We start from the raw sequence: 25605 nt of genomic DNA on the forward strand, positions 1-25605 counted from the left end.
CTGGCCTCCAGCATCAATCATCTCGCTGATAAAAGTGTGTGACCACAGATAGCATCTTCTCTTATGTGGCAAGAAAAGGGTTAGGAAATGTAGTATTAAAGAGAGAATCATACCTTTTTAGGTCAGTCACTTTAAATTCTCATAAAAAAGGAAAGAAAAGTACCACATATTTTTTTTTCAAGGAACAGAAATTAGGTTAATTCTAAACATTGGAGTCCTCTTGGCCCTATGGAAAAAAATTCAATTTCAAAATATAATCAAACGTGTGCTTGTGTTTAACTTAAGGGAAAAAAAGAAAAAGAAAAATGAAGACATCAATTGTGAGTCTAATGTAAGGAAAAACATTTTTTAATTAGCAAAATTTCCACAGCTACAACTAGATACAGAGTCAAACTCTGAAGTTAAGGGGCACAGGGCCAAAATCATGATGCTTCATTTTGTTCTGACTCAACTATTAGCAGCATAAAGGACCAACATAAATAAAACCCCAGTACTAGAAGACAAGGAGATCATATAGTAACAGGTTACAATACTCAGTCTTGTAAGGAGAAACAAATTACAAGACAATATCTCAAAGACGAAAATTTCCTCTGCACTTAAGAAGCATTCATTTGATTACAAGTTTCTTTCCTAGTAAGAGGCAGAGTGTGAAGCTCACGACGGAAGCAGCATGTCCTCTGCACGGCCAGGCCAACCTCTACATCATCTACCTGGCTGCCCATCCTGAAGACCCACGTTCAACTGTGCAAACATGGGGTGTCTGGCCAATACCAACCACCAAAACATAGAAATGCAGTACCAAGTCAAAGTTCAGACCGTAAAACTCTAGTCTTACAATCTGCTCAGGGGGGAGGAAAACTTTATACCGCAGGGTTTCAGGCAGTGGACACTGAATTGCCCTGTGTCTCAGTTCCCACAAAAATGAGATATCAGACCAAATGATACAGTGTATGAGAATTATCCCCGCAACTATATTTACTCCAAACTTTAATGTTGATACATACTTTTAATTTTTTTATTGTATTATTATCCATACTCCAATAACAAGATGTAAATAGCTCTAACAAAATGTGCTTACCAGGGCAAGGGAAGCATAGTAAGAAGCACATATTAATGAAATCTTAAGGCTTCTACAACTGAATTCTGCAGAATTATCTAAAACAAATAACAAGCCTCTTCATTTGAGGCCCATCATATTTTAAGGCCTGACTCTCTCTGAGATACAAGAACAATGTGTACTATTTATGTGGTAAAATCAATAGGAGTAAGCAAAATCAGCAATTCAATATGTACCCATGTTCTAGAATGTGACTATGTGGGAGTAAAGAGAACAGGGGAAGAAGTGCAAATTAACACTTCATGTCCTTCTAACGGGGCCACTATATAATCCAGCATCTAAACCCAGTCACCTGGGAGAGTGGTAGAGAATACTTCTAACAGATACCAAGACAAGAAGTGGAAATCAGCTGCTCTCAGAGAAACCAGAACATATGGCCATTCTGTGTCTAACTCACATTTTAAATAATTCCCTTAAAGTGCTATTCTACTAACGAAGGAATCAATGGTGCCCAAGATAAAAATTCTGATGCAACTCATGCTGTAATGGGCAAAAATCTGGACTGAGAGTTACTGACTTCACCTCTATTCAGTGAATGACTCGAGATAGGTCACATCACCTCTCCAGGCCTCCGTTTCCTTACCTGTGATATGAAGCTACTATATTGAGTGATTTCTCAATGTATCTTTGAAATTGAAAATGTTTGTATTTTATCCTAACGTGCCTTTTTCTCAGGTTCCAAAGGTCTCCAGGGAGATCCCAAAACATCTGTTCTGCTGATTTAAAGGCATAGATGGTATAAAATAAGAAAGCAGGAAAAACACTCTGACTTTAACTTTCAAGTTGACTATAACAAATTGTAAACTTGATCAATTCACTGAAAAACAAAATTCCAATAACTTGATGTGAACATTACATATCATTTCTAGTCCATCCAATTTCATTTACCACAACAAGGCCAAAGGACTCTGATTCTGACATTTTGTTTTAAACTAGAGAAAGCTCCTAACTGGCTGCCTACATTTGGTGGGTCTTGGAATGCTGATCCAAAGTAATTATTGATTGCATGTCTAACGTTTAGAAGGAAATGGTAGTTCCTTCAAGGCCTCATACTTACTCTGCACCAAGCATTCTGAAAAATACATTCTCATCTACTCCTTTTTTTTTTTTTTTTTAAATGAAGAACTAAATTCTGAACAGGTCAAGATTATACTGGAGTTTTATGAATCAAGTCAAACACACCCAGAAGCATATGAGACAAGAATTCCTCTATACTTTAGAAAATGTCTGAAAAATTAAAAAGGGAAACACACTTTAAAAAACTTCAACCTTAAGCAAACTGCAAGTATTACTGCGTCATGCCAACTCAAACTCTCAGCATTACAGTCATCATACCAAACCCCGGGTGATAATCAGATACTGTATAAGCTATGACAATGGATGCATCATGTGGTAAGTGTGGAACCCGGAAGGAACTGCCGATTCCTACAAGCAGTTTAGATACACAAGTTATCTTCCATTGTGGAATTGCAGAACTCTCTCCTCAGAAAGAAAACTGAAGGCACAAAGGTCCTTTTACAGAGACCTTTATATCATGGCAGCTCATGAATCTGGTGAAAACAGAGAAGAATATTTGCCACCTAGGACTGACTCAGAATGCTGAAAACACATGAATGTATTATAAAGCAAAAATGTGAAAGGCTACTACAAAGAAGTCCATCAGATCATCCAATGAAAATGCATGATTAAAAAAAAACCCAAAAGGTGTCAATATGAAGTGTCTGAGAGTAGAAGAAATCCTCATTATGTAACAGCAAATATCCTTTGCCAGTGAGAACCGGAGAAAAGATAAAAACTACCTGTACTTTCACATTGTTCTAGAGGATCACTATTCAAATCATTTGTACAAGTATATATTCACTAATAAAAAACGGTAACTGAAGAAGATGAGGCCTATTGCAAATCGTCCATGTTTTCTCTTCTGATGAAATGTAAAGGCTGGGTGGGCTACATCCTCTGAGGAAATCACTCTATAAAGTAAAAGTATTAGTACAAGAAAGCAAAGCTGGTAAAACAAGTAAGACAACAGGAAGGAAAACAGAAATCTCCTTTCCTGCTTCATTTTACTTCTTTAACCTTTCCTGTGCCAGGATTCCAATCAGGACATCACATTACATTTAGTGGTCACGTCTCCTTAGGCGCCTCCAGATGGTGACAATCTCTCAGACTTTCCTTGTTTGTGGTGACCTTGACAGTTTTGAGGCGTGCTGGTGGTCAGATTATTTTGCACAATGACTCTCAACTGGAGTTTACTGATTTTTTTCCCTCACAATTTGACTGAGGTCATTGAATTTTGGGAGAAAAGAGCACAGAGGTAATGTGTCATTCCCAGGGCATTCCACTAAGAGAACACACGCCCTCATCGTAACACTGCTGTAGATGTTGACTTTGATCTCCTGCTGAGGGATGTGTTTTAGGTTCTCGTTTTCTCTTCTCCTCCCCTCCTTTTTCCTTTCCTTCCTCTCCCCCCACTTTTCTTCCTGCTTTCTGTCTCTCTCCTTCTAGCACTTCCTAGCTCCCTGCCCCAGCCCTGGTTCAACCATTTCTCCAAGAAGCATTGGTTCCTTCAACTGGAGAATGTTACTAGAAACCAAGATCAGGGCATGAAGTGTGCCCTGTGAAACTGTGCCACCTTGCTTCTGGGCTCTGGCAGCTCACAGAGAAAGGGAACATATATGTAAACTAGCTCACTTAGCCACAGGGATCTCTAAGTATTTCTGTAAGTATCCATCTGAATCTATGTTAAGCTGAACAGGAATTTTAAGGTCTCTAATTTTAATCTAGTATCACATGAATAGTTTTAGCCTTGCCTGTAATCTCCCCTCCAATAGTGAGAAACCTGAATCCCATTTGTCATCCATTTTAAAACAAGGGCACATTATATACATATATATACATATATGTATATATATATATATTTTACACTAAGCTACAGATGGTTAGGATTAGACCAAAGTATTCTGAAATAAGTCAGGGAGAAACTTCCACAAAGATATATTAGAGAAACATCCGTGCAAATTAAGGTTAAGTTAAGGTTCACACATCCGTGCAAATTAAGCAGTTCAGAGACATATACATGAAAATATTTTTTAATTCTTAAGCATGAAGCAATTCTGTGTAAAAAACACTTAAAAATAATTACCATTAAGTGTGCCAAATAGAAGGTTGGCTTTTTCTCCCCTTCATGTCCACAAAGGGTTCAAAGGCACACACGACTGTCACCTACTAATGAGGGTCTTCTAAAGACCTTCCCCCAAAAGACCAGTAGGTTCAAGCCACCACACCAGGAGAGGACGTCCACATGTACCTCAAAGCCCATTCATAGCATGCTCTAGTTGCTGCCGAGGAGAAACAAACCAGGATGGTTAGGAAATATTCCTGACAAAGAATTTCAGGTTCTGGGCTTGTGATTTTTCTGCCTGAGACCCAGAGATTTTTATTTAACATGTTGGTGAATTTCAGTTTGATGAAAGATTACTTCGTATTTCAGTTCATTATCTATTAACACAAGATGGAAAAGCAAACTGTTTCTCATCAATAAACACATTTTCTCCCATCAGTTTGAGGATCAATCCATTTGTCTCAGCACTTTCTAGATAATCTGTCCCGCCCTCCCCCAGCATCTGCTCGTCTGCCACTTGTTCAGACATCCTTCCCACATCCCTTCTGGGAAGCAATGGGCAAGTGAGCTTGGCAAAAGGGGCACAGAGAGGCAATGAGCTCTGGGTCTCCCCCACCAACTAATGCATCTCTCAGGCTAGAGATACAGGCAGACATCCACAGCATACCCTTTATTAGCAAAGCCAAAGGAACACCAGACCATCTCCAACTCCAGCTGGAGTCCCTGTCTTGGCAGACCCCACTGGTGCTCCGTCCCTTTCCGCTTGTCTTTGGCCCCTGATATGCTTGACCTGACCCCCAACTGTCAGCTGTCAGCACCTCTGCCTGCCGTGCTAAAGCCTGCTCTGTCACCAGCATGAAAGGCTGGAAGCAGGAGTGAGCAGCCCCCAACCAAATAACTAATATCCTTGGCCCTTGCCTTGGGTGGGACAACTCAGGAGAGTGTTTTAAAGCAGTTCCCAGTTGCTCACAGTGACATGTGGTTTGATAACACACCCCTTAAATGCTGTCCTCCCCTTTCTGTCTCACTTTCCCACTTCTTACAGTTGTTCTTTTGCCTTCCAAATTAACCACTTCCACTCAGATCCTTGTCTGCTTTTCAGCCCAACCATTTCAAGAACTCCAAGTTTACACTCTTTCAAGAATGTGAAGATCTAGCTGGCTTGGCCATAATTATTGTCAGTCAGGAGACCTTGGGCTCTGAGGTCATCTGGACCTAGGTTCAAATCCTGGTACTGCCATCCACCATGTATATAACCCTAAGCCACCTATGTGACTCCTTCAACCTTTCATTTCTACTTCTCCACAATGGGTTTCCCTGTGGACTGAGTGATGTGATGCTGAACTCTCCGAGCACTCACATAACATCTGTAGAAACCACAGTGCCCACAGGAACAAGATTTTACCATCTACTATTTCATTAACACAACCTGACTGTTCCAAGAGACTCTTGGATAAGAAGATGAAAGTTGTGAATAACTTTTCTGTTGAGTCCAAAAACTTCTTACCAAACCCACCAGCTTTTCAAAAGAAAGTATCAAAGGACATACCCCCAAGAACTCTTTGAGCCTCTCTCCTCAAAACCCTCACCTGGCTCTCCACCAGTCCTGAACTGTGAGGTTTACCCAATCCTAACCAAGACCTGTAGGCCTCCCTGGTGCCCCAGTGGTACAGAATCCACCAGCCAATATGTGGGTCCTATCCCTGGTCTAGAAGATCGCCTGGAGAAGGAAATGGCAACCCACTGCAGTATTCTTGCCTGGGAAATCCCTTGAACAGAGAAGCCTGGCAGGCTACAGTGCATGGGGATGCAAAAGAGTCGGACACAAATTAGTGACTAAACAACAACAACCAAGACCTGCCCTGAAAGAAAGGACTCAAACCAAAACGGTAATCTTAACACACAAATCAGCCGAGTCCCTCTGGCTGAGACTACTTTGCTGCTACAGGTCATGTTTCCGGTTCCTTTCAATAAGCAAAATAAGTTCAGCATGGTCTTCTCAACGGGCAGATGGTGCCAGTGTTCTACATTCCTCAAATGAGTGTCACAGTGGCATTTTTCTCTTAGGATTTCCCCATCATTCTCCAATTTACATACAATTTAAGAAAGGATGAAATTGAACTACTCCTTAAAATTTCTAACAAATGGTAGTCAAGATTTCTTCACATATTTGTGGGTTTTGCTTTGGCTTTCTTGCTCTTAAGAAGTTTGGACAGATAGCTCTCCAGAAAATGTTTGAAAAGTGAGGAAAAGTTGTTCCAAAATATATCAAATGCATGGTTGAAAATTAATAAGCCTTTTTGCCAAAGTTTTCACTGCTCTGTGCCTGTGTGTGTGTGTTGGGCTTCTACATAAAGATGCTGCTTTGACTTAGCATTAGAGAAGTGATGGTTTTGGCCAGGAACTGTGAAAAGTTAAAACACATTCATCCACACCTTATCTGACCCAGGTTCTTCTATGAGCAACACTCGGCATCTGCAAGAAGCTTCATGTAAGTTACCGTTTGTTGCTGCTGTTAAGCTGCTAAGTCGTGTCTGACTCTTCGTAGCCCCTGCAGCACGCCAGACCTCCCTGTCCCTGACCATCTCCTGAAGTTTGCCCAAGGTCATGTCCATTCAATCAGTGATGCCATCCAACCATCTCATCCTCTGTTGCCTTCTTCTCTGTTACTGTTACCAAGCAGTAAAATTAGCTGGTCTCTGTGATACTCTTTTATACTGAAATCACAATGCCTGTTTCATTAGTCCACACTCTCCTACACACCAAAGCTGAGATAACCATGTTGGGTTGGTCCTGAACAGACTGACTGAAATATATATGGCTTCAGCAATGGAAAACCATACTCGGCATCCCATGTAGACTCCTGGCTACCACTATCTTTAGTCAATAAATCATAACTATAAATCAAATTTCCTTTAGAAAATCTTCTGGTATAAATAAACTTTTTTGACTATGGGCAGCAAGTGTTTTCAATAATTATTTTAATTTTAAAATCTCACACTTACAAAAAAAAAAAAAAAACAATGACTCAGACCAATCATCCAGATTTTCCAATTGCTAACATTTTGCCACACTTGCTTTCTCACTCTCTGTGTGTATGTGTGTCTGTGAGTGTGCGTGTGTACCCACATACATGTAAGTTATTTTTTTAAGCACTGAGAGTAAGTTTCAGCCATCATGTCCCTTTAACCCTTTAGTGTGCATCTCCTAAGAACAAATATATTCACTTACATGATCTTAATAAAATTACTAAAATCAGGAAACTGAATACTGATATAACAAATGATACTATTTATGACCTGTTATTCAAGTTTTTCCAGTTAAATAAAAAAGTCTCTTTTTAATTTACACTGCCTAGAATTCAAGTGCACAAAAATTCTTTTTTAAATAATGATCTAAAGCTTCTTCCAAAGAATAGCATGAGCACTATTTATCTCTCCATGAAGATAAAGCTTCATCTCTAGGGTCACAATCAAAAGCATCTTTTAAGTTAGCCCTCAATAAAAATGTAGTTTTCTCTGCTTGCCAAAACTCAGGGAATAAAGGCCCTTTCTCCTTAAGAAGAACAATAAGTTAATTGACAGAAATTTGGACAAGTCTCTCGAACTCCCGGAAACTGTCCAAGAAGTGTACAAAAATCTAAAATTCTTATCAACTTACTTATCCTCTGTCTTCATATCGGCAAGAAAGAATCAATATAACAGTAGTAATTCAAACTCTCAGAGAAGTACTTATTTAAGAGCTAAGAATCAAATCAGCAACAAACAACATCCTAATAATTATGTGGATTGGATACATCTATTGGAACTTAAAATAAGATTATTCTCATCTGTCAGCCCAGCTATTACATTAAGTTTAAATACTGCTCTAACAGAAAGAAAAGTGATAGTTTATTCAACAATATAATAGTAAGATCTATAATCTGTATAACAGCACTACTGCATGAATTACAAAACAAATCACAATGTATTTACACTCACATTAAACCTAACACAGTATGTCTTGTCTCTTAAAAAGAGAAAAAAAGAAGCATAAAAAATTATAAAATACTAAGGCCCTCTGTTTTAAAAATGCTCCTCTATCTATCAATGCATCTATACCACTATCTTAAGAAGGAAGTACATACAAAGGTGTTAATATGAAAAGTCATTTCTGGCTGATAAAATTATGGAACTTTACTTTTTATTTGCTTAAATTTTTTATTTTTCATGAGAAATATGCATAACATTTAAATGAAAAGTACTTTGGAAAACCTAGTACTTTACAACAAAAGCAATAAAACTTTCATAAAAAGAAAAAAATGAGAAAATTTTTGCAAAATGTCAAAGAAATAAAGATAGGAACACTTCCATATGCAAGGAATAAGTCTGATTCTAGAAGGTTGATTCATGGTCTGAAATGGACAAGTGGTAAAAAGAATACAGATATGTACCAATGATTATTATGCTTGTCAAAAATAAAAGTATTACAGAATTTCAGTTGGAAAAGATCTGAACAAAGTCACTAAGTGTTGTGCCCCATCTTCCTTCCAACTGATATCTGAATATTAAGGAAAATAAAAATTGGATCAGACAAAGACCACTAATCTCTGAAATGCTTTGATTCCACCAAAGGCATCTGGTTCTAATGTAGGAAGTCGAAATTATTTCTGCATTGTGGGAAGAATAAGAGAAGACAGAGATAAGAAGGGCTCAGAATAAGGAGACAGCCAAGAGCAAACTTAGGGAACAAGTGATGGAGGAATGTCTTAGAGGAGGTGGATGAATTTGTCTTAAGAAAGAATATGTCTTTAGAAATGTCTTAAGAAATATATCTTTCTCTTACAATTAACAGGAAAGAAGAGGTCAGAAAGAAAACTTGAAATGGAAAGGAAGATCTGGAGACAGGTCAGAAGACCTGCCTTGGTGAGCTGGGAGACAGGGTATTCATTCAAAGTGAGGAAACAAAACAAAACAAAGAAAACAAAGTGAGGAAACAGACATGGACAAATGGGTTGGAAATGAAACAAGGAATAAAAAGAAGACTGTGCCTCCGTGGTGAGTGCCCAGTTGAGGCCAATTAAATGAATTTTCAAATAAACTAATTAGCCCAAGCTTATAACTTTCTAAAGTTCAGAACAGAAGTAGGGGAAAAAAAAGATAAACTGTGGAATTTACTCCTATGATACAGCTTAAGAATTAGAATGAAGGAATTGGGGAGTATGAAAGCATTTCTGAAATATTCAGTCCTAGAAGCTCAAGTTTTCCAGTATTACTGAAGAAAATTCAATTGATTTGATTTTTATAAAACTAGAAATAATAACCATATATTTATCAAAGACTCTTATTACATCTACTATCTTATTTCATCTTCCCAAAAGATCTGAGATAGATGGTATTTACATATGCTTTTTATAGCTATGGAAACAGACTTCAAAGATGGACTCCCACATCAGCCAGCAGATCCTGACTCGAAGCCAGTCCTTTGCGGCTGCACCACCGGGGCTTCCCTTGCTCACTTCCTCCTTAACAATCTCCTCTGGTCTCAGCTGCCTGAGTGGTCTGCCCTGGTATCAAACCAAATACCTCTTCACTCACACTCTCCTCTTAGCTTTAGTTTGTAGGTCGTATATAAGGAACAGACTCAATCTTTTCAAACTTAAAAATCTTAGACTGACAAAATAACAGTGCAAATGAAAAGAAAGATATTCATACTTGAGATAGGAGTAACAGACACTGACTGCGTTCTCAAGGTCAGCCAGTCAAATCCTTATATTCGGTCTCTAGAACTAAGCTTCCAAAGTTTGCAAGTAAAAGTCAGGAATTTTTTTCCTTGTTAGAGCTGCAATTAGAAACAACCCAAATGTCCATCAACTAATAAAAGAAGAAATTAAATGCAAATTCATAAAATGGAATATTATGGAAATAAAAAGGAATACAGTACTGAAACACGATACAAAATGGGTGAACCTTGCAGCCAGTATGCTAAGTAAAAGAAGCCAAGCTACAGAAGACCACATATTATATGATCCCATATATATGAAATGTCCAGACAAGGCAAATCCACAAAGACAGAGAGTAGATCAGTGATTGCCAGGAGAGTTGGGAGGAAATGGAGAGTGACGGCTTAATGGGGATGAGGTTCCTTTTGGAGGGTGATGAAAATGCTCTAAAATTGTGGTGATGGTGGTATAATTCTGGAAACATACTAAAAACCACTGATTGTCACTTAAATGAGTGAACTGTATGGTATGTATATTTTATCTCAATAAAGTTGGTAAAAATTTGCAATTAGCAGACAGTTTCACTGGTCATGGTGTATGGGTGAATGTGTAGACATACATACATGCATTAAAATACGGAAGAATATAAGAGCTTACTTAAAAAAAAATTAAATGGTTTAATAACCCTCTCACAGTTCAGACAAACATGAATAAGTTTGTCTGAGACCAAGACCGCCAACCAACTCATCCTGTTTCCCACACTCTCATCAACAGATAAAAATCCACCTGGCTACCATGTCTCCCCTTTCACTCTCCTCCATTTGCCCCACTACAAATTTATAAAAATGTCCCATTTCATTCTGGCATTCCAGAACTTTCAGGGATCTTATGCTGCTGCTGCTAAGTCGCTTCAGTCGTGTCCGACTCTGTGCGACCCCATAGACGCCAGCCCACCAGGCTCCCCCGTCCCTGGGATTCTCTAGGCAAGAACACTGGAGTGGGTTGCCATTTCCTTTTCCAATGCATGAAAGTGAAAAGTGAAAGTAAAGTCGCTCAGTCGTGTCTGACTCTCAGTGACCCCATGGACTGCAGCCTGCCAGGGCTCCTCTGTCCATGGGATTTTCCAGGCAAGAATACTGGAGTGGGTTGCCATAGCCTTCTCTGCGTGATCTCATGACTATGCTCAAAAACTTATTCTTCTTTCCCTGGACTCCGTTACTCTTCCATTTTTACCCTGTATTCTGGTAAGTTTTGTGTTTAAAAACAAACAATACCCACTGAACTTACAGGAATGCCCTGACCCAGTGCCTGGTCAGTGCCTAACCTGGCACTGTCCATCAGTGCCAGGTCTTGGAGAAACTCAGGCGTTCTGCCCTTACCCAACTCAGGATACAATGCTTCTGACCTTGAAAATGCTCGGGGCAAAATGAGAAGATTCTCCATTCCTGATACTTGATTCTAAACAACCTGAAGCTGTTTCCCAAGAGCCCTAAGAAAATAGAGGATCTTAGGGTATATTCTTCTTATAAAAATTTCCTTCTTAATTTGGTATTTTAGGTGAGATAGAATTTACCGTTCTAGAGTACTGTTAACAATTTTTAAATGAACAAACAGCAAAGATCAAATAATTTCCAAGATGTGTAAGATGTGTTCACAGTGTCACGTTGCTATTAGCATTTCAGATTGGTAGGATTCATTCAAAAGGCAACAACACCTACCACTGTCAAAACGATGTTGAAGATATTAGAAACAAAAGTTTTCTATAGGAAGAGCTCTACCACAGCTTCAGGTGTATAACAAACACTGAGGAAAGTGTAGAAATCCAATAGAAACAGAAAAGTTTGATCAATCATGGCACAGAAACCCAAGAGAATGCTGCACGCAGTTGAACACAAAATGGTAACAAATACACAGCTTAACACTACGTCATCTTTCAAAATCACATCATCTTAAATTGTCTTTTAAAAAACCACTTGGAAAAATGACTCACCTTCAAATCTCTCACTTTTAAAGGTTTCCCATCCATTTTATTTGCTGAATTAAATTCTTCTCTTTGTGTCTTTCTTATCTCTACTTTCTAGTGTAGTTGTCTTTATCTCCTTCACTCACTCTCTTGATAAAAATTTTACTGTCAATCATGCCTTCTTTTCTAACCCTAGGGAAAATATCTATATAAAGGCTACATTTACAGCAACGTAGATGGACCTAGAGATTGTCATATTGGGTGAAGTAAGTCAAAGACAAATACCACATGATATCACTTATATGTGTAATCTAAAAAAGCATAAAAATGAATTTATCTACAAAAGTGAGAGAAGGACTTCCCTGGTGGCTCAGACGGTAAAGCGTCTGCCTACAATGTGGGAGACCTGGGTTCAATCACTGGGTTGGGAAGATCTCTTGGAGAAGGAAATGGTAACCCACTCCAGTATTCTTGCCTGGAAAATCCCATGGACGGAGAAGCCTGGTAGGCTACAGTCTATGGGATCGCAAAGAGTCGGACACGACTGAGTGACTTCACTTTCACAAGAGAGAAAGAGTTACAGATTTAGAAAATAAACATATGGTTACCAAGGGGTAAGGGAGGGGGGATAAATTAGGAAGATAGGGACTGACATATACATATTATAATATACAAAATAGATAACTAATAAAGACCTACTGTAACACACAGAGAATTTTACTCAATACTCTGTAATGGCCTATGTGAGGAAAGAATCTAAGAAAGAGTGGATATATGTATATGTGTAACCAATTCACTTTGTTGTACAGCAGAAACTAACACAACATTGTAAATCAACTATATTCCAATAAAAATTTAAAAAAATTTTTTAATTAAAAAAGAAAAGGCTATAGAGCAGAAAACAAAGTCCCCTGTGACCGCAATACACACCCTCCACATCCTGCCCTGCTCCCTTTGTGAACCTTACAAAGTGGCAGGAGACGGTGGGAGGAGAGTGGGAACGGCGTCAGGCCTCAGAGCTATTTTCTGGTTAATTTTGCCTGTCTCTCAGCATGCACAGGAAACAGAAATCTAAAATAATCAACTATAGCAAGTTTCTTACCTTTTGAAAGAATCTGTTTCTGAGGAAAAAAGAACCTCCTCTTCAATATCAGTACACCTGGAAGAATGATCTTGTCTGTCAGGCTCTAATTTCCCTGGGGAGTCCAGCTTTGACTGAGGGAAGTGATTTGTTACTACCGAGGGTGTATCTGAGAATTTCATTTTATTATCTTCCTTTCCTACAAAAGAAAAAAGAAAGAAAGGAAAAAAATGAAACATTTACAAGTACCTTAAAATGTATAACCTCTGTATATTTATTATTTTCACCACATTTAATATTGCTATTTGTACTTGGTAAAATAGAATTTTATGTAATATTGACCCCAAAACTCTAGTTTTGGAGCCAGAGAATAAAGAACAAGCACTACACTTGTGCCATTTGCTTATACTGTCCACCCATGTATTTCCATATTCATTAATTCAAAAGTAAAATTTTCTCTGAAATCAGGAGTGGGGAGAAATTTATAATTCTAATGAGGCTTTTATTTACAGTATTACTAAAGAATTCCTGCTTATTTCATAGATCAGAGAATAGTGATAAACATTAAAAAAATTACAAAAAAGGATTAAAGATTCAATTAATAAGAGAACCACAATCTCTGTCACTGATTGCTGTATGGTAGTGAATCTTTCTGGTCATTTTCCTAAATCCATTACACAGAATCTACTATTCACTGGAGAAAAGAAAAACTAATCGGACATAACCAAGGTATCTGTTTGACCCAACACACATCACACTTCTACTCATCCCTTGTCATACTCTCCCTTTCTGAGGTCTCTTATTGCAGATCAAGGCCCAGGACAGCTGAGGGGATGCAGACAGTGTTTGCCAGAATGTGAGCTGCAGGTGTGACAAAGGTCTGCAAACAGGAGGGCAGAAAGTCATCTCTGCGCAGGAGTCGTAACTGTGCAGACCCTCCCTCGCCACGCAGGGCAGGGCTGTGCTGGGACTTCAGCTGTGCTGGCTTTAAGATCAGGGACTGAGTCAGCACCTGACCCCCCTGACATGGGCCATGAGGACAGACTCTCCTTTCACGTGCTTGCTCGCAGAGAAGCAGAGCTTTTACACACCACTCACGCATTTGTGGAGACAAGTGACCTTTCACAAAGGACACCAACAAGAACTGTCACGGTTTTGTTAATAAAGAGAAAAATTACAGAAAAGGAGTAAGACAATTCTTCAGACAAACAAAGCTTCCCAACTCCATATGATCAAGATTTTTCCAGAAATAATTATAAGTTTTTGTCACACTGGAGAACAGCATACATCACACAAGAGTATAATTTCTAAAACTAAGCTCCTGATGTTGTCTGGCTTTCACTAAGCCTGCTCATTACCAGTACAAGCCATATCCTCTAACGTTTATCTGGGAAATGGAAATAAGCAGCTAACCAAGACAGGATCTCTAGGATCTTCTCTTATAAACAGACACCTGTGACAAGGTTGAGAGAACACAATGACCCACTGAACCCAGGTGACTATCACTCAACTTTCTGGGTGAATACAATCAAGTTGGTAATCCAGGGAGAAGGAATTTAACATAAGACTATCTTTTATTTTTACACCTGATTTATACCCTTCTCTTACTTCTTTCACTTAAAGAAAATCTTAATTAATTTATGTATTTTTGGCTATGCTGGGTCTTTGTTGCTCTGCAGGCTTTTCTCTAGTTGTAGCGCACACAGGCTTCTCTTTGCAGTGGGTTCTCTTGTTGCAGAGCACAGGCTCTAGAAAATGCAGGTTTCAGTACTTGTGGCTCCTGGGCTCCAGGGCACAGGCTCAATAGTTATGGCACATGGTCTTCACTGCTCCTCAGCATGTGGGATCTTCCTGGACCAGGAATGGAATCCGTATCTCTTGCACTGGCAGGCAGATTCTTTACCACTGAGCTACCAGGGAAGCCCCTTCCACTCTTATGTAAGCTTCTATAGGATAAATGTCCTCTTGCAGACAAGTACCATTCAACAAGCATGGGCAGTGAAAGTCAGTTATCCTACTTATCTGTCCATGGATCTCAGGAGAGAACGCCAAATAAAGCCAAATGCATGAGGCCCCCAACATTAAACTTCTCCAAAGACATGCATCAAAAACAGATGAAGGTTCTACTTAGACGGACACATATCTCATGCACTTATGCTGGCACTCTGATAAGCCAGGTATTGTAAAGAGCAAATGTTACACTGGTTGTATGACACTGTACAAAGCCCAACCTTTCAGCCTGTTCCATTCTCTCTCTCTCTCACACTCCCCACCGCTCCCAGACACACGCATTCACACACAGCAATCTACCAGCAGTGCTCATCTCTGAACCCTAGAGAGAGTAAAAGTCATGCACACATACACAAAGAACACACAACTCCTGAGTGTAAGCAATCAGTCATCTTCAAAAGAGAGTCAACCAATAAACAAAAATATTCTCTTTATCTGAGATATTAAGCTGGATTTTCTCAGGGATTAAACTGCTTTCTGGCAACATATTTTAACAACAGCATGAACTAAGTTGCTGACAAAGACCACAAAGAATATACCTAAAAAACCTTGTACTCAGTCAGCAACCTTCTACATAACACCAGGAGAACAGAGGACAAAAATAAAGAATGCAATAGCACCAAAAGGATAAAATACTTAGATGTCAACGAACCAAAGCAATCCAGCAATACAGTGCAATCCCAATGGATTATTTTTTTGACAGAAATAGAAAAATCCATCTCAACATTCACATGGAATCTTAAAGGAATCAAAAGGCCAAAACAACCCTGAAAAGGAAGAATAAAGCTGGAGAACTCATATCTTCTGACTTTGAAATTTATTACAGAGTTACGGCAATTAAAACAGCATAGCACTGGTGTAAGAACAGATATACAGACCAATTAAACAGAACACACAGTACAGAAATATACCCTCACATATACAGTCAACTGATTTTCAGAAAGGACGCCAAAAGCATTCAATGGAGAAAGTATAATCTTTAGACAAATGGTATTCAGAAAACTGGATTACTGACATGTGAAAGGATGAAGCCGGACCCTTACTTATATCATATACAAAAATTAACTCAAAGTGGACCACAAACCTAAACATGATCTAAAAGTATGAAACCCTTAGGAGAAAAAAGAGGAAAACTTCATGACACTGATTTTGCAACAACTTCATGAATATAATAGCAAAAGCATAGGCAACAAGAGAAAAAACTGATAAACTGAACTTCATCAAAACAAAGCACTCTTGCATCAAAAGATACTATCATGGAAACAGAAAGACAACAGAGAAAAAGTTTATATAATAATATTCAGAATATTTAAAGAATTCCTAAAACTCAACAACAACAAAAAAAACAAGCCAATTAAAAATTGAGCAAAGAGCTTAAACAGACATTTTTCCAAAGAAGAAAAACAAATGGCAAATAACCATATAAAACATTCTCAATCTCACTAGTCATTAGAAAAATATAAATCAAAACCACAATGAGATACAAATTCATATCTACCAATATGGTTTCAGTAAGAAAGATGAAAATAACAAGTGATGAGCATACAGAGAAACTGAACTTCTCAAGCACTGCTGGTGGGAATGTAAAATGGTGCAGCCACTACAGAAAATAGTTTGGTGGTTTCTAAAAAGGGAAACAAAGAATTACTGTGACAACCAGAAATGCCACTGCTAGGTATTTACCCAAGAGAACGGAGAGCAGAGGCTTGAACAGATGCATGAACACCAATGCACACAGCAGCATCGTCACAATAGCCACACGGTGGGAAAAACCCATTACAAACGAATGGATAAACAAAACATGGTCTACAGAGGCAATGGAATATTATTCAGCCATAAGAAGTAACAGATTTTGATATATGCTATAAAATGGGGACCTTGGAAGACATTATGCTTAATGAAATAAGCTGATACAGAAGAAAAAATAATACATGATCCCACTTTTATGAGGTACCCAGAAGAAGCAGATTCATAGACACAGAAAGTAGACCAGGGATTACCAAGGGCCAGTGGGGAAAGAGGAAGAGCTATTATTTCACAGGTTCGTTTTGAGTGGAATAGTGGTGATGGTGACACAACATTGTGAATGTACTTGTAGCCACTGACTTATACATTTACGAATGGCTAAAATGATAAACGTTATGCATATTTTTACCACAGTAAATAAAATAATAAAGAATTTTCTTGTGCACTTTCCTATATTATCATTGTTTTGTTCACTGGCCTGGGCTTCCCTTGTGGCTCAACTGATAAGGAACCCGCCTGCAATGTGGGAGACCTGGGTTCGATCCCTGGGTTGGGAAGATCCCCTGGAGAAGGGAAAGGCTACCTACTCCAGTCTTCTGGCCTGGTTGCAAAGAGCTGGACACGACTGAGAGACTTTCACTTCACTTAAAGTCCTGGCAATATAAATATTAATCTCAAATTTTTAAATGGGCTAAAATTAAGGAATGTGCTATGCATTAGCTTTAGATATTTTAGCAAAACATTCCATCCAAAGTAAATACCAGTGAACTATAGTAAAAATAATTTATTCTCTTTGTAGGTTATCTGAGGATGGGCAGCAATAAATCCTATACCTCAAGCTTAAACAACTAAGAAACTTCTGATTTACCATGAAAGGAAGAGAGATTTTTAGAAACTGTATCTTCAGGACACCTCCCCACTCATTTATTTCTGGAGTAATAAATCTAGTTTACATCCAACAACTGCTACATGTCTAAATATACTAATAAGTCCAAAGTAAAGTCCTTTGATTTTATTTTTTTATATTAAAAATAATAAAATTCAATAAACTTCTGTTTTTAATTAAAGTCTCTTACCCACACATACAGAGGATAGTTCTTCTGTAGATTCATCTTCTCCTTTTGTTACTTTTCTTTTGGACATTCCCACAGTCTTTTTGTATCCTTTTTTGGCCTGATCCACCAGAAGCTGAAATTCATCCTGATGTTTTTTACCTGAAATTCAAGAGGTCAGTAAATCAGGACTATAAAAGCTATACGTCTACAATTGACAAAGTGAACACAAAGAATAATCAAGAAGCGCACAAAGGTGGTCAAGAACAGGACCCTTTGAACGCATTTAAAATGAATTTAAAAGGCCCGGGGTCGGGAGGCGTGGTGTGTGCTGTGGCAACCTTCTTTTAAATTAGTATCTTCTCCCTTTCTCAGATACAGACTTGAAACATAACATTCCTAGTTTACATCTGCAGGTTTCTCCCCAGGTCCCATACTCTTTTAAAAAGGCTTTTTGTTAGAGTATGAAAAAGGATGTTTTCTGAAATATTTCTGAAAGACACCAGTCTAACTTCTAAGACATAACAGTACTAGGAGGAAGAATATTAACTGAGTTTAAAAGTAGAAGCTTCTTGGAAAGATGGATAAAAACAAAGAATACCCACTTTAATTCCCCCCTTTCCTTCACATTTCTTACCTGTTTTCTAACAGAACCCCTTTGATAATCTAAGACCCTCACCACCATCAATCTATCTTGGTATATTCTAATTAATCAATCTTAATTTACTACTACTTCAAATACTTCTGAAGATAATTTAAGCCTGACCTCTAGGTCACCACTATTAATGTATATTAATTTACTCAATAAAGAGTAGCCACTCATTGTTAGAGCATGGATTTGAGGACATCTATTTTTGATTCTGAACCAAGGTTCAAACAGCTGAGGTTGCACTTAAACGCTGCTGCTGCTGCTAAGTCACTTCAGTCGTGTCAGACTCCATGCAACCCCACAGACGGCAGCCCACCAGGCTCCCCTGTCCCTGGGATTCTCCAGGCAAGAACACTGGAGTGGGTGGCCATTTCCTTCTCCAATGCATGCATGCATGCCAAGTTGCTTCAGCTGTGTCTGACTCTGTGCGATCCCATGGACAGCAGCCCACCAGAATCCTCTGTCCAGAGGATTCTCCAGGCAAGAATACTGGAGTGGGTTGCTATTCCCTTCTCCACTTAAACACTGACGCAACCTTAAACACTGAAGTCATGGTCTAAAATGATGTTGTAAATTCTATACAATTTTAGTCATACTGCAATTGGTTAAAAGTTTTTAAACTGTTTTCATCCAATAACTACCATTTTCTCTATAGTGAAATATCATGAATAACTGGATTTAGGGGAAAATTTGTGCTTCAGTTGAAAAACAATGCATTTTCTAAACCTACCCTTCCAGATTTCCAGTCATCCCCTGCCTATGAGCTATGTTACAACTCTGTAAATTGTAAATAACTAATGGCAATGGAAAATAATTCTTGTCTATAGACAAGCAGAATCCTGTCTGGTGAAGGTTTGACTGACTTCCCTCCCCTACTGTCGAAGAAGCTAGTTTTGCCTCTATTTGCACACTCATTTCAGTATTCCCTAATCTATACATGTGACTGTTCCTTGGACATTAGGGAGATACTGTTCCTAATTCCAACATACTTATGTGTATGGTATGTGTACGCAAACTCCCAGTGAAACTAATGTGTCGGGCTGTAAAGTGTCTGGTAGGTTTTAAATAAGAGACTGGCTAAAATTTCAGGAACATATAAGTTGCCCATAAAGATTATTAGGAAAACTGAGCTCTTCAGAAACAGGTGAGATCCTATGATTAGGCAAGGGTAACAGCACTATGGGGTCCACATAATCTATTCAGCTCTGTTAACAAGTCTGTACAGAACAGACTTTTGGACTCTGTGGGAGAAGGCGAGGGTGGGATGTTTCGAGAGAACAGCATCGAAACATGTGTATTATCTATGGTGAAACAGATCACCAGTCCAGGTTGGATGCATGAGACAAGTGCTCGGGCCTGGTGCACTGGGAAGACCCAGAGGGATCGGGATGGGGAATACATGTAAATCCATGGCTGATTCATGTCAATGTATGACAAAACCCACTACAATATTGTGAAGTGATTGGCCTCCAACTAATAAAAATAAAAATTAAAAAAATATATATCAAAAAAAAAAGAATTACTCAAGAAACTTCCTAATGTAATCTCGTAACAGTTAAGAAGGCTTAATGACTTTGTCTTCTGAAGGAATAAAATCCCAGGTTTAAAAAACAGATTTTCTTTTTAAATCTAATTACCCCTAGAGCTAGACTAGAAACAAAAGTAAATGGCAACCACTACTCCAGCTTTGGCCCAAAGGTCCAACAACTCCTGCTCAAAAAATGAACAATGCCAAGAGATTATGACTGATAAAATCGTTCCTACTCATTTCTCCACCTCATTTTAGGAGTACTGCCATTTGGCAAGGAAAACTTCAGTTTAAATTCAATGCCCTGAATTTACCTCTTAAAAGTTTTAAGTGGATCAGATAGTGGTAGGAGTAGATGAATAAGCTCACATGCAACCAAGTCATATTCTTCAAGATTTTTAGTCCTTGAATCATACCTTTCTGCCTTGCCAGTGGAAATATAATATTCTCCAGTGCCAAGTCAAGTCCTTCATGCCCTGACCACCTTCACTGCTCCTTTTAGAGCGTATTTTACACCCAGAGTATCTCTGGGTCTGCCCATGAACCCAGGGGTGTACCAAAACCAGGATCCAGGAGTGGGACAGTCAAGCCTGTCCAGTGACACCACTGAGATACACACTCATCTACTTTATATCACAGAGAGTCTAAAGTCAGCGTCTCCCAAAATAAAATCTCATGTCTTTTTTTCACCAACTAGCTATGACATTCATGCAATGAAACATGGATTAAGAACAGAACAGTAAAAGCTAACACTCACTATGGGATTATTCATTCAACTGTGAACTGACTAGCCTCACTTTAAATTTATGATCATAAGTCTCAAATGAGCACTCAGCACTATCATACAACTTTTCTATCTTTCTCCAGTAAACTTATAATTCTCCAAAATGTCAACTTCACACTTTCGCCAAAACTGCAACACGTCCTTGTCAGTTGGGCTCACATCACTCTGAAAATACAGATAAGTTCTAACAGGAACTCTGACATCTTTCAACTACTACTGCTTCATCTGTGCACACATGATCTATCTTCCCTCGCAGTGAGCATGCAAAGGCTGTCCTTGCTGCATTTAAGGACCAAGCTCTAATTTATGCTCTGGATTCCATTAAGGTCTTCTCAAGGATGTAATACATGCAATTATCCTTGCCTGTATCACCAACTTCTCCTCTCTTTTGAATCTTTCCCACTGCATACAAATAAGCTTGGGATGGGACTGTGCTTTTGAAAGTGACAGTGTGGGTTGTGATAAACTTAGTAGGTCCAGATCAGCACTCTTTTTCCTAATAAAATTAAAGGAATAGGATGAAAAGTGCCAGAGTGCATTAAAATGGAAAGAAAAAACAACCAAGATGTCCTTCAGTAGGTTAACGGATAATCAAACTGTGGTATATCCACAAAGTGGATTGCCAACCAGTTCTAAAAAGAAATGCGCTATCATGGCATGAAAAGATAGAAGAGCCTTAAACGAACAGTACTAAGTGACACAAGGGGCTTCCCAGGTGGCACTAATGGTGAAGAATCTGCCAACCAATGCAGGAGATGTAAGAGACATAGGTTCTATCCCTGGATGTGAAAGGTCCCCTGGAGGAGGGCACAGCAACCCACTCCAGTATTCCTGCCTGGAGAATCCCATGGTTGGAGGAGACTGGCAGGCAACAGTCCCCACGGTTGCAAAAGAGCTGGACATGACTGAAAAGACTGACCAGGCACGCACATAAGTGAAAGACAACAATCTGAAAAGGCTACACACTATATGATTCCAGCTGTAAACAGGACATTCACAAAAAAGCAAAACTATGGAGACAGTGAAAAGATCAGTGCCTGGGGCCGGGGGTGGGGAACGGAGATGAGCAGATGGAGCACAGAGGACTTCCGGGGCAGTGAAAACACTCTGTATGATATTGTATTGGTAGATACACGACACAAATTTGTCAAAACCCATAGGATGTACAACACCAAGAGAGAACCTGGAAGTAAACTAGACTGTGTGTGATTATGAGTATCAATGTAGGTTCAACAGCTGTAACAAATGCACTACTCAAGTGTGGGAATGTTGGTATTTGCAGAGGTTATGCATGTGTGGAGGCAGGGAACACACAGGAATTCTGTAATTTGTCCCCACTTTTAAAAAACAGTAAGATCAGTCATGGTTTGGATAAGCATAACCAACTGGCTTTGGAAGTCAATTATCTCACTACTTTTATTTTTTCAAAGTCACTAAAGAAATGCTGAGAAAAAAATGATGGAAAACAATTTTTTCTGATGTTGGAGACAGTCAAGCTCAAGGAGGGTACACATGAACATCATTTGAAAATATCTGAATATAACCTTTTAAAAACATGGAAAGATTAAAAATTGTTTTGCAAAATTTATTTCAGTAATATGTGTGCATACAGTTAATATAAAATGAATGTTTCACTGTGAGTTGCAGTAAAAACATATCAGATAACCATTGGGTTAAGTATCTTCCAACTTTAAAGTGAAAGTGAAAGTCGCTCAGCTGTGTCTGACTCTTTGAGACCCCATGGACTCTATAGTCCATGGAATTTTCCAGGCCAGAACACTGGAGTGGGTAGCCTATCCCTTCTCCAGGGGATCTTCCCAACCCAGGGATGGAACCAGTGTCTCCTGCATTGCAGGCGGATTCTTTACCAACTGAACTATCAACAAACAAAACCGTCCCTGGACCCAGCACCCACCTCCAGCTTTGACTTCATTTCCCTCTCTTACTGACACAGCGAAACTTGCCCTAAGAGTTGTCTGCCTTCATAGCTCCACTTCCTCACCTCAAATTTGGTCTAATCAACTCTAAGTGCTTCTGATGTCTCCTCTCCTATGAAACCACTCTTGCCACAGTGTGTTGTGAAACATGAGTCATGAAATCAATTACCTGTCTCATAAACTGGATACTTTTCCTATATTTTAACTAAAACAACACAAGACAACACTTTAAATGCAGAAATTAATGTGAGAGTCAAGATGTCTCTAGTAAGCAAGACATTAAAGAGATTTGCAAAAATAGAAAGGAGTATTATTCTTCTTACTAAATTTTTAAGATCAGACTTACTGAGAAATACTTTGCACAAAAAAATTTTTAAGTGGACAATCTGATGCATTTTAAAAGAATGTATAGTTGTGTTATCTACCAACACAACCATGAAACAGATTTAAATTATCCACAGACTTCCTTCGTAGTCAGTCCCCGCCTTTTTCCACCTGTAGCCCCCAGCAGTACCTATCTGCTTTCTGTTACTATACTTTTGTCCTTTCTAGAAGGGTACATAAGTGGAATTATACAGGGTGCTACCTTTTCAGTTTGGCTTTTCTGTTAGTATAATGTTTCTGAGATTCATCCTGTTGTTTCAAATGTCAGGGGTTAATTCTTTTTTGAATGTATTGCAATGTGTCTATGGATACTGAGACTGCTTTCAGTTTAAGATAGTATGAATAACCTGCTGTAACATTTATCTGTAACACTCATCAATTATTTACTTATAACTAATGAACTTTATTTTTTGTAAACTACATCTTGATAAATCTGATTCTAAAAATCTAGGTGTGGCTATATGCTTTCACTTCTGTTGGGTAAATAGCTAGGAGTAAGTAGGTGCATGTGTCAATTTATAACAAACTACTAAACTGCTTACTTAAGCGACTGTATCTTTCTGCATTCTCACCAGAAATGTGTAAGAGTTCCATGTGCTCTACATCCTGGTCAACACTTGGTATTGTTCTTTCTTTTGTGTCATTAAAATAAGCATGTAGTATTATTTTACTGTTATTTTAATTTCTATTTTTCCAAAGATTCGTGACTAATGACTAACAAGACAAATGATACATTTTTACGTAGTTATTTGGTATATGAGTATTTTCTTCTCTGAGGAATCTGTTGAAATATTTGCCCTTTAAAAAACTACTGGGGATTCCCTGGCAGTCCAGTGGCTAGGACTCTGTTCTCACTGCTGAAGATTTAGGTTTGACCCCTGGTTGGTGAACTAAGATACCAAAAGCCGTACAGTATGGCCAAATAAAAAAATAAAAAATACCACCTAGGACATATTATTGAATTGTAAGAGTTCTTGATAAAGTATAGATTCTAGCACTTTGTCAAAAACAAATTTTACAATATTTCCTCATAATCTGTTACTTGCTTTTTCATTTTCGTATCTGTCTTCTGAAGAGTAAAAGTTTTTATTTTAATGAGATAGAGTTTATCACTTTTTTTTTCTTTTATAATTCATACTATTTGTGAAAGGTGATCATGTTTACTGTGAATGAAGTCTTATTTTTTCCTTTTAATCTGAGTATTCTTCCTATTCCTTGCCTTATCACACTAGCAAGAATCCACAGTAACTATGCTGAATCCACAGTACAACGGTAAGAACAGACATCTCTACCTTGTCTCCAGTCAGAAAAGCAGCAGTCACTATTCCACCATTAAATATGACATTAGTTGTAGGTTTTTCAGATCTCCTAACCTGAATTGGTGCTTTCGAATTCTGGACTCTTCAGAGTCCCCTGGACTGCAAGGAGAGCAAACCAGTCAATCCTAAAGAAAATCAACCCTGAGTATTCACTGGAAGAACTGATGCTGAAGCTGAAGTTCCAATACTTTGGCCACCTGATGCCAAGAGCAGACTCACAAGAAAAGATCCTGATGCTGGGAAAGACTGAAGGGGCAGCAGAGGATGAGATGGTTAGATAACATCACTGACTCAAAGGACATGAATTTGTGCAAACTCCAGGAGTTAACCGAGGACAGAGGAACCTGGCGGGCTACAGTCCAGGGAGTCGCAGAGTCAGACACAACTTAGTGACTGAACAACGCATACAGGATTAAAGAAATTCTTGTTTAGTAAGAGTTCTTTTAATTATTGAGTGTTCAATTTTGCAAACACTTATCTGCATCTACTTAAAACATTATACAGTGTTTTTCTTGTTCAGTCTATTAATGCACTGAATTATGTTGATTAATTTCCTAACATTAAACCAGTCTTGCATTCTTAGGATAAATCCCTTGGTTTTATAACTTGGTTATGATGCATTATCCTTTTATGTAATGCTGGAATTTATTTACCAAACACTGTTAAGAATTTTTGCATCTGTGTTCATGAAGAATACTGGTCAGAACTTTAAGGTAGGAAGTATTCCTTCCTTTTCGATTTTTTAGAAGAATTTTTGTAGAATTAGTATTATTTCCTTCCTTAAAATTCATAAAATTCACCACTGAAGCCATTTGGATCTGGAATTTTCTTCTTGGGGATGCAAATCCAATTTAGTTCCCAGATGAAGGAATATTCATGCTTATCTACTTTTCCTTGACTAAGGTGTGGTAATTTGTGTCATTCACGAAATTTGTCCATTCCATGTATATGTTCCCAAATGCATTGCCATAAAGTTACTTGTAATACTCTTATTATCTTTTAATTACAATAGGATACTTAGTATCCTCCCTCTTTTATTCCTGATACCCACAATTTGTGTTTTCTCTCTTTTAGTCCTAATCAGGTTTGCTAGAGGTTTCTCAAATTTGTTGATCTTTTCAAACAACCAGCTTGAGGTTTCATAGATTTTGTTATTTTTCTGTCTTCAGTTCCATTGATTTCTGCTCTTATCTTGACTATTAGTTTCTTTCTG

General features: G+C 38.4%; 1 protein-coding gene across 2 annotated transcripts in view; it reads right to left on the reverse strand.

Moving 5' to 3' along the window:
* Positions 1-25605, reverse strand: part of RAD18 (RAD18 E3 ubiquitin protein ligase) — a 97480-nt gene that overhangs the window by 18102 nt on the left and 53773 nt on the right. For both annotated transcript variants that reach the window (XM_043442113.1, XM_043442112.1), the window contains 2 exons: positions 17816-17953; positions 13005-13182 (listed from right to left, as the gene is read on the reverse strand). In XM_043442113.1, the coding sequence (XP_043298048.1) occupies positions 13005-13182; positions 17816-17953 (316 nt within the window). The remainder of the gene's footprint in view (positions 1-13004; positions 13183-17815; positions 17954-25605) is intronic.

Source organism: Cervus canadensis, chromosome 22, assembly GCF_019320065.1.
Source record: "Cervus canadensis isolate Bull #8, Minnesota chromosome 22, ASM1932006v1, whole genome shotgun sequence".
In the NCBI taxonomy this organism is placed as follows: Eukaryota; Metazoa; Chordata; class Mammalia; order Artiodactyla; family Cervidae; genus Cervus; species Cervus canadensis.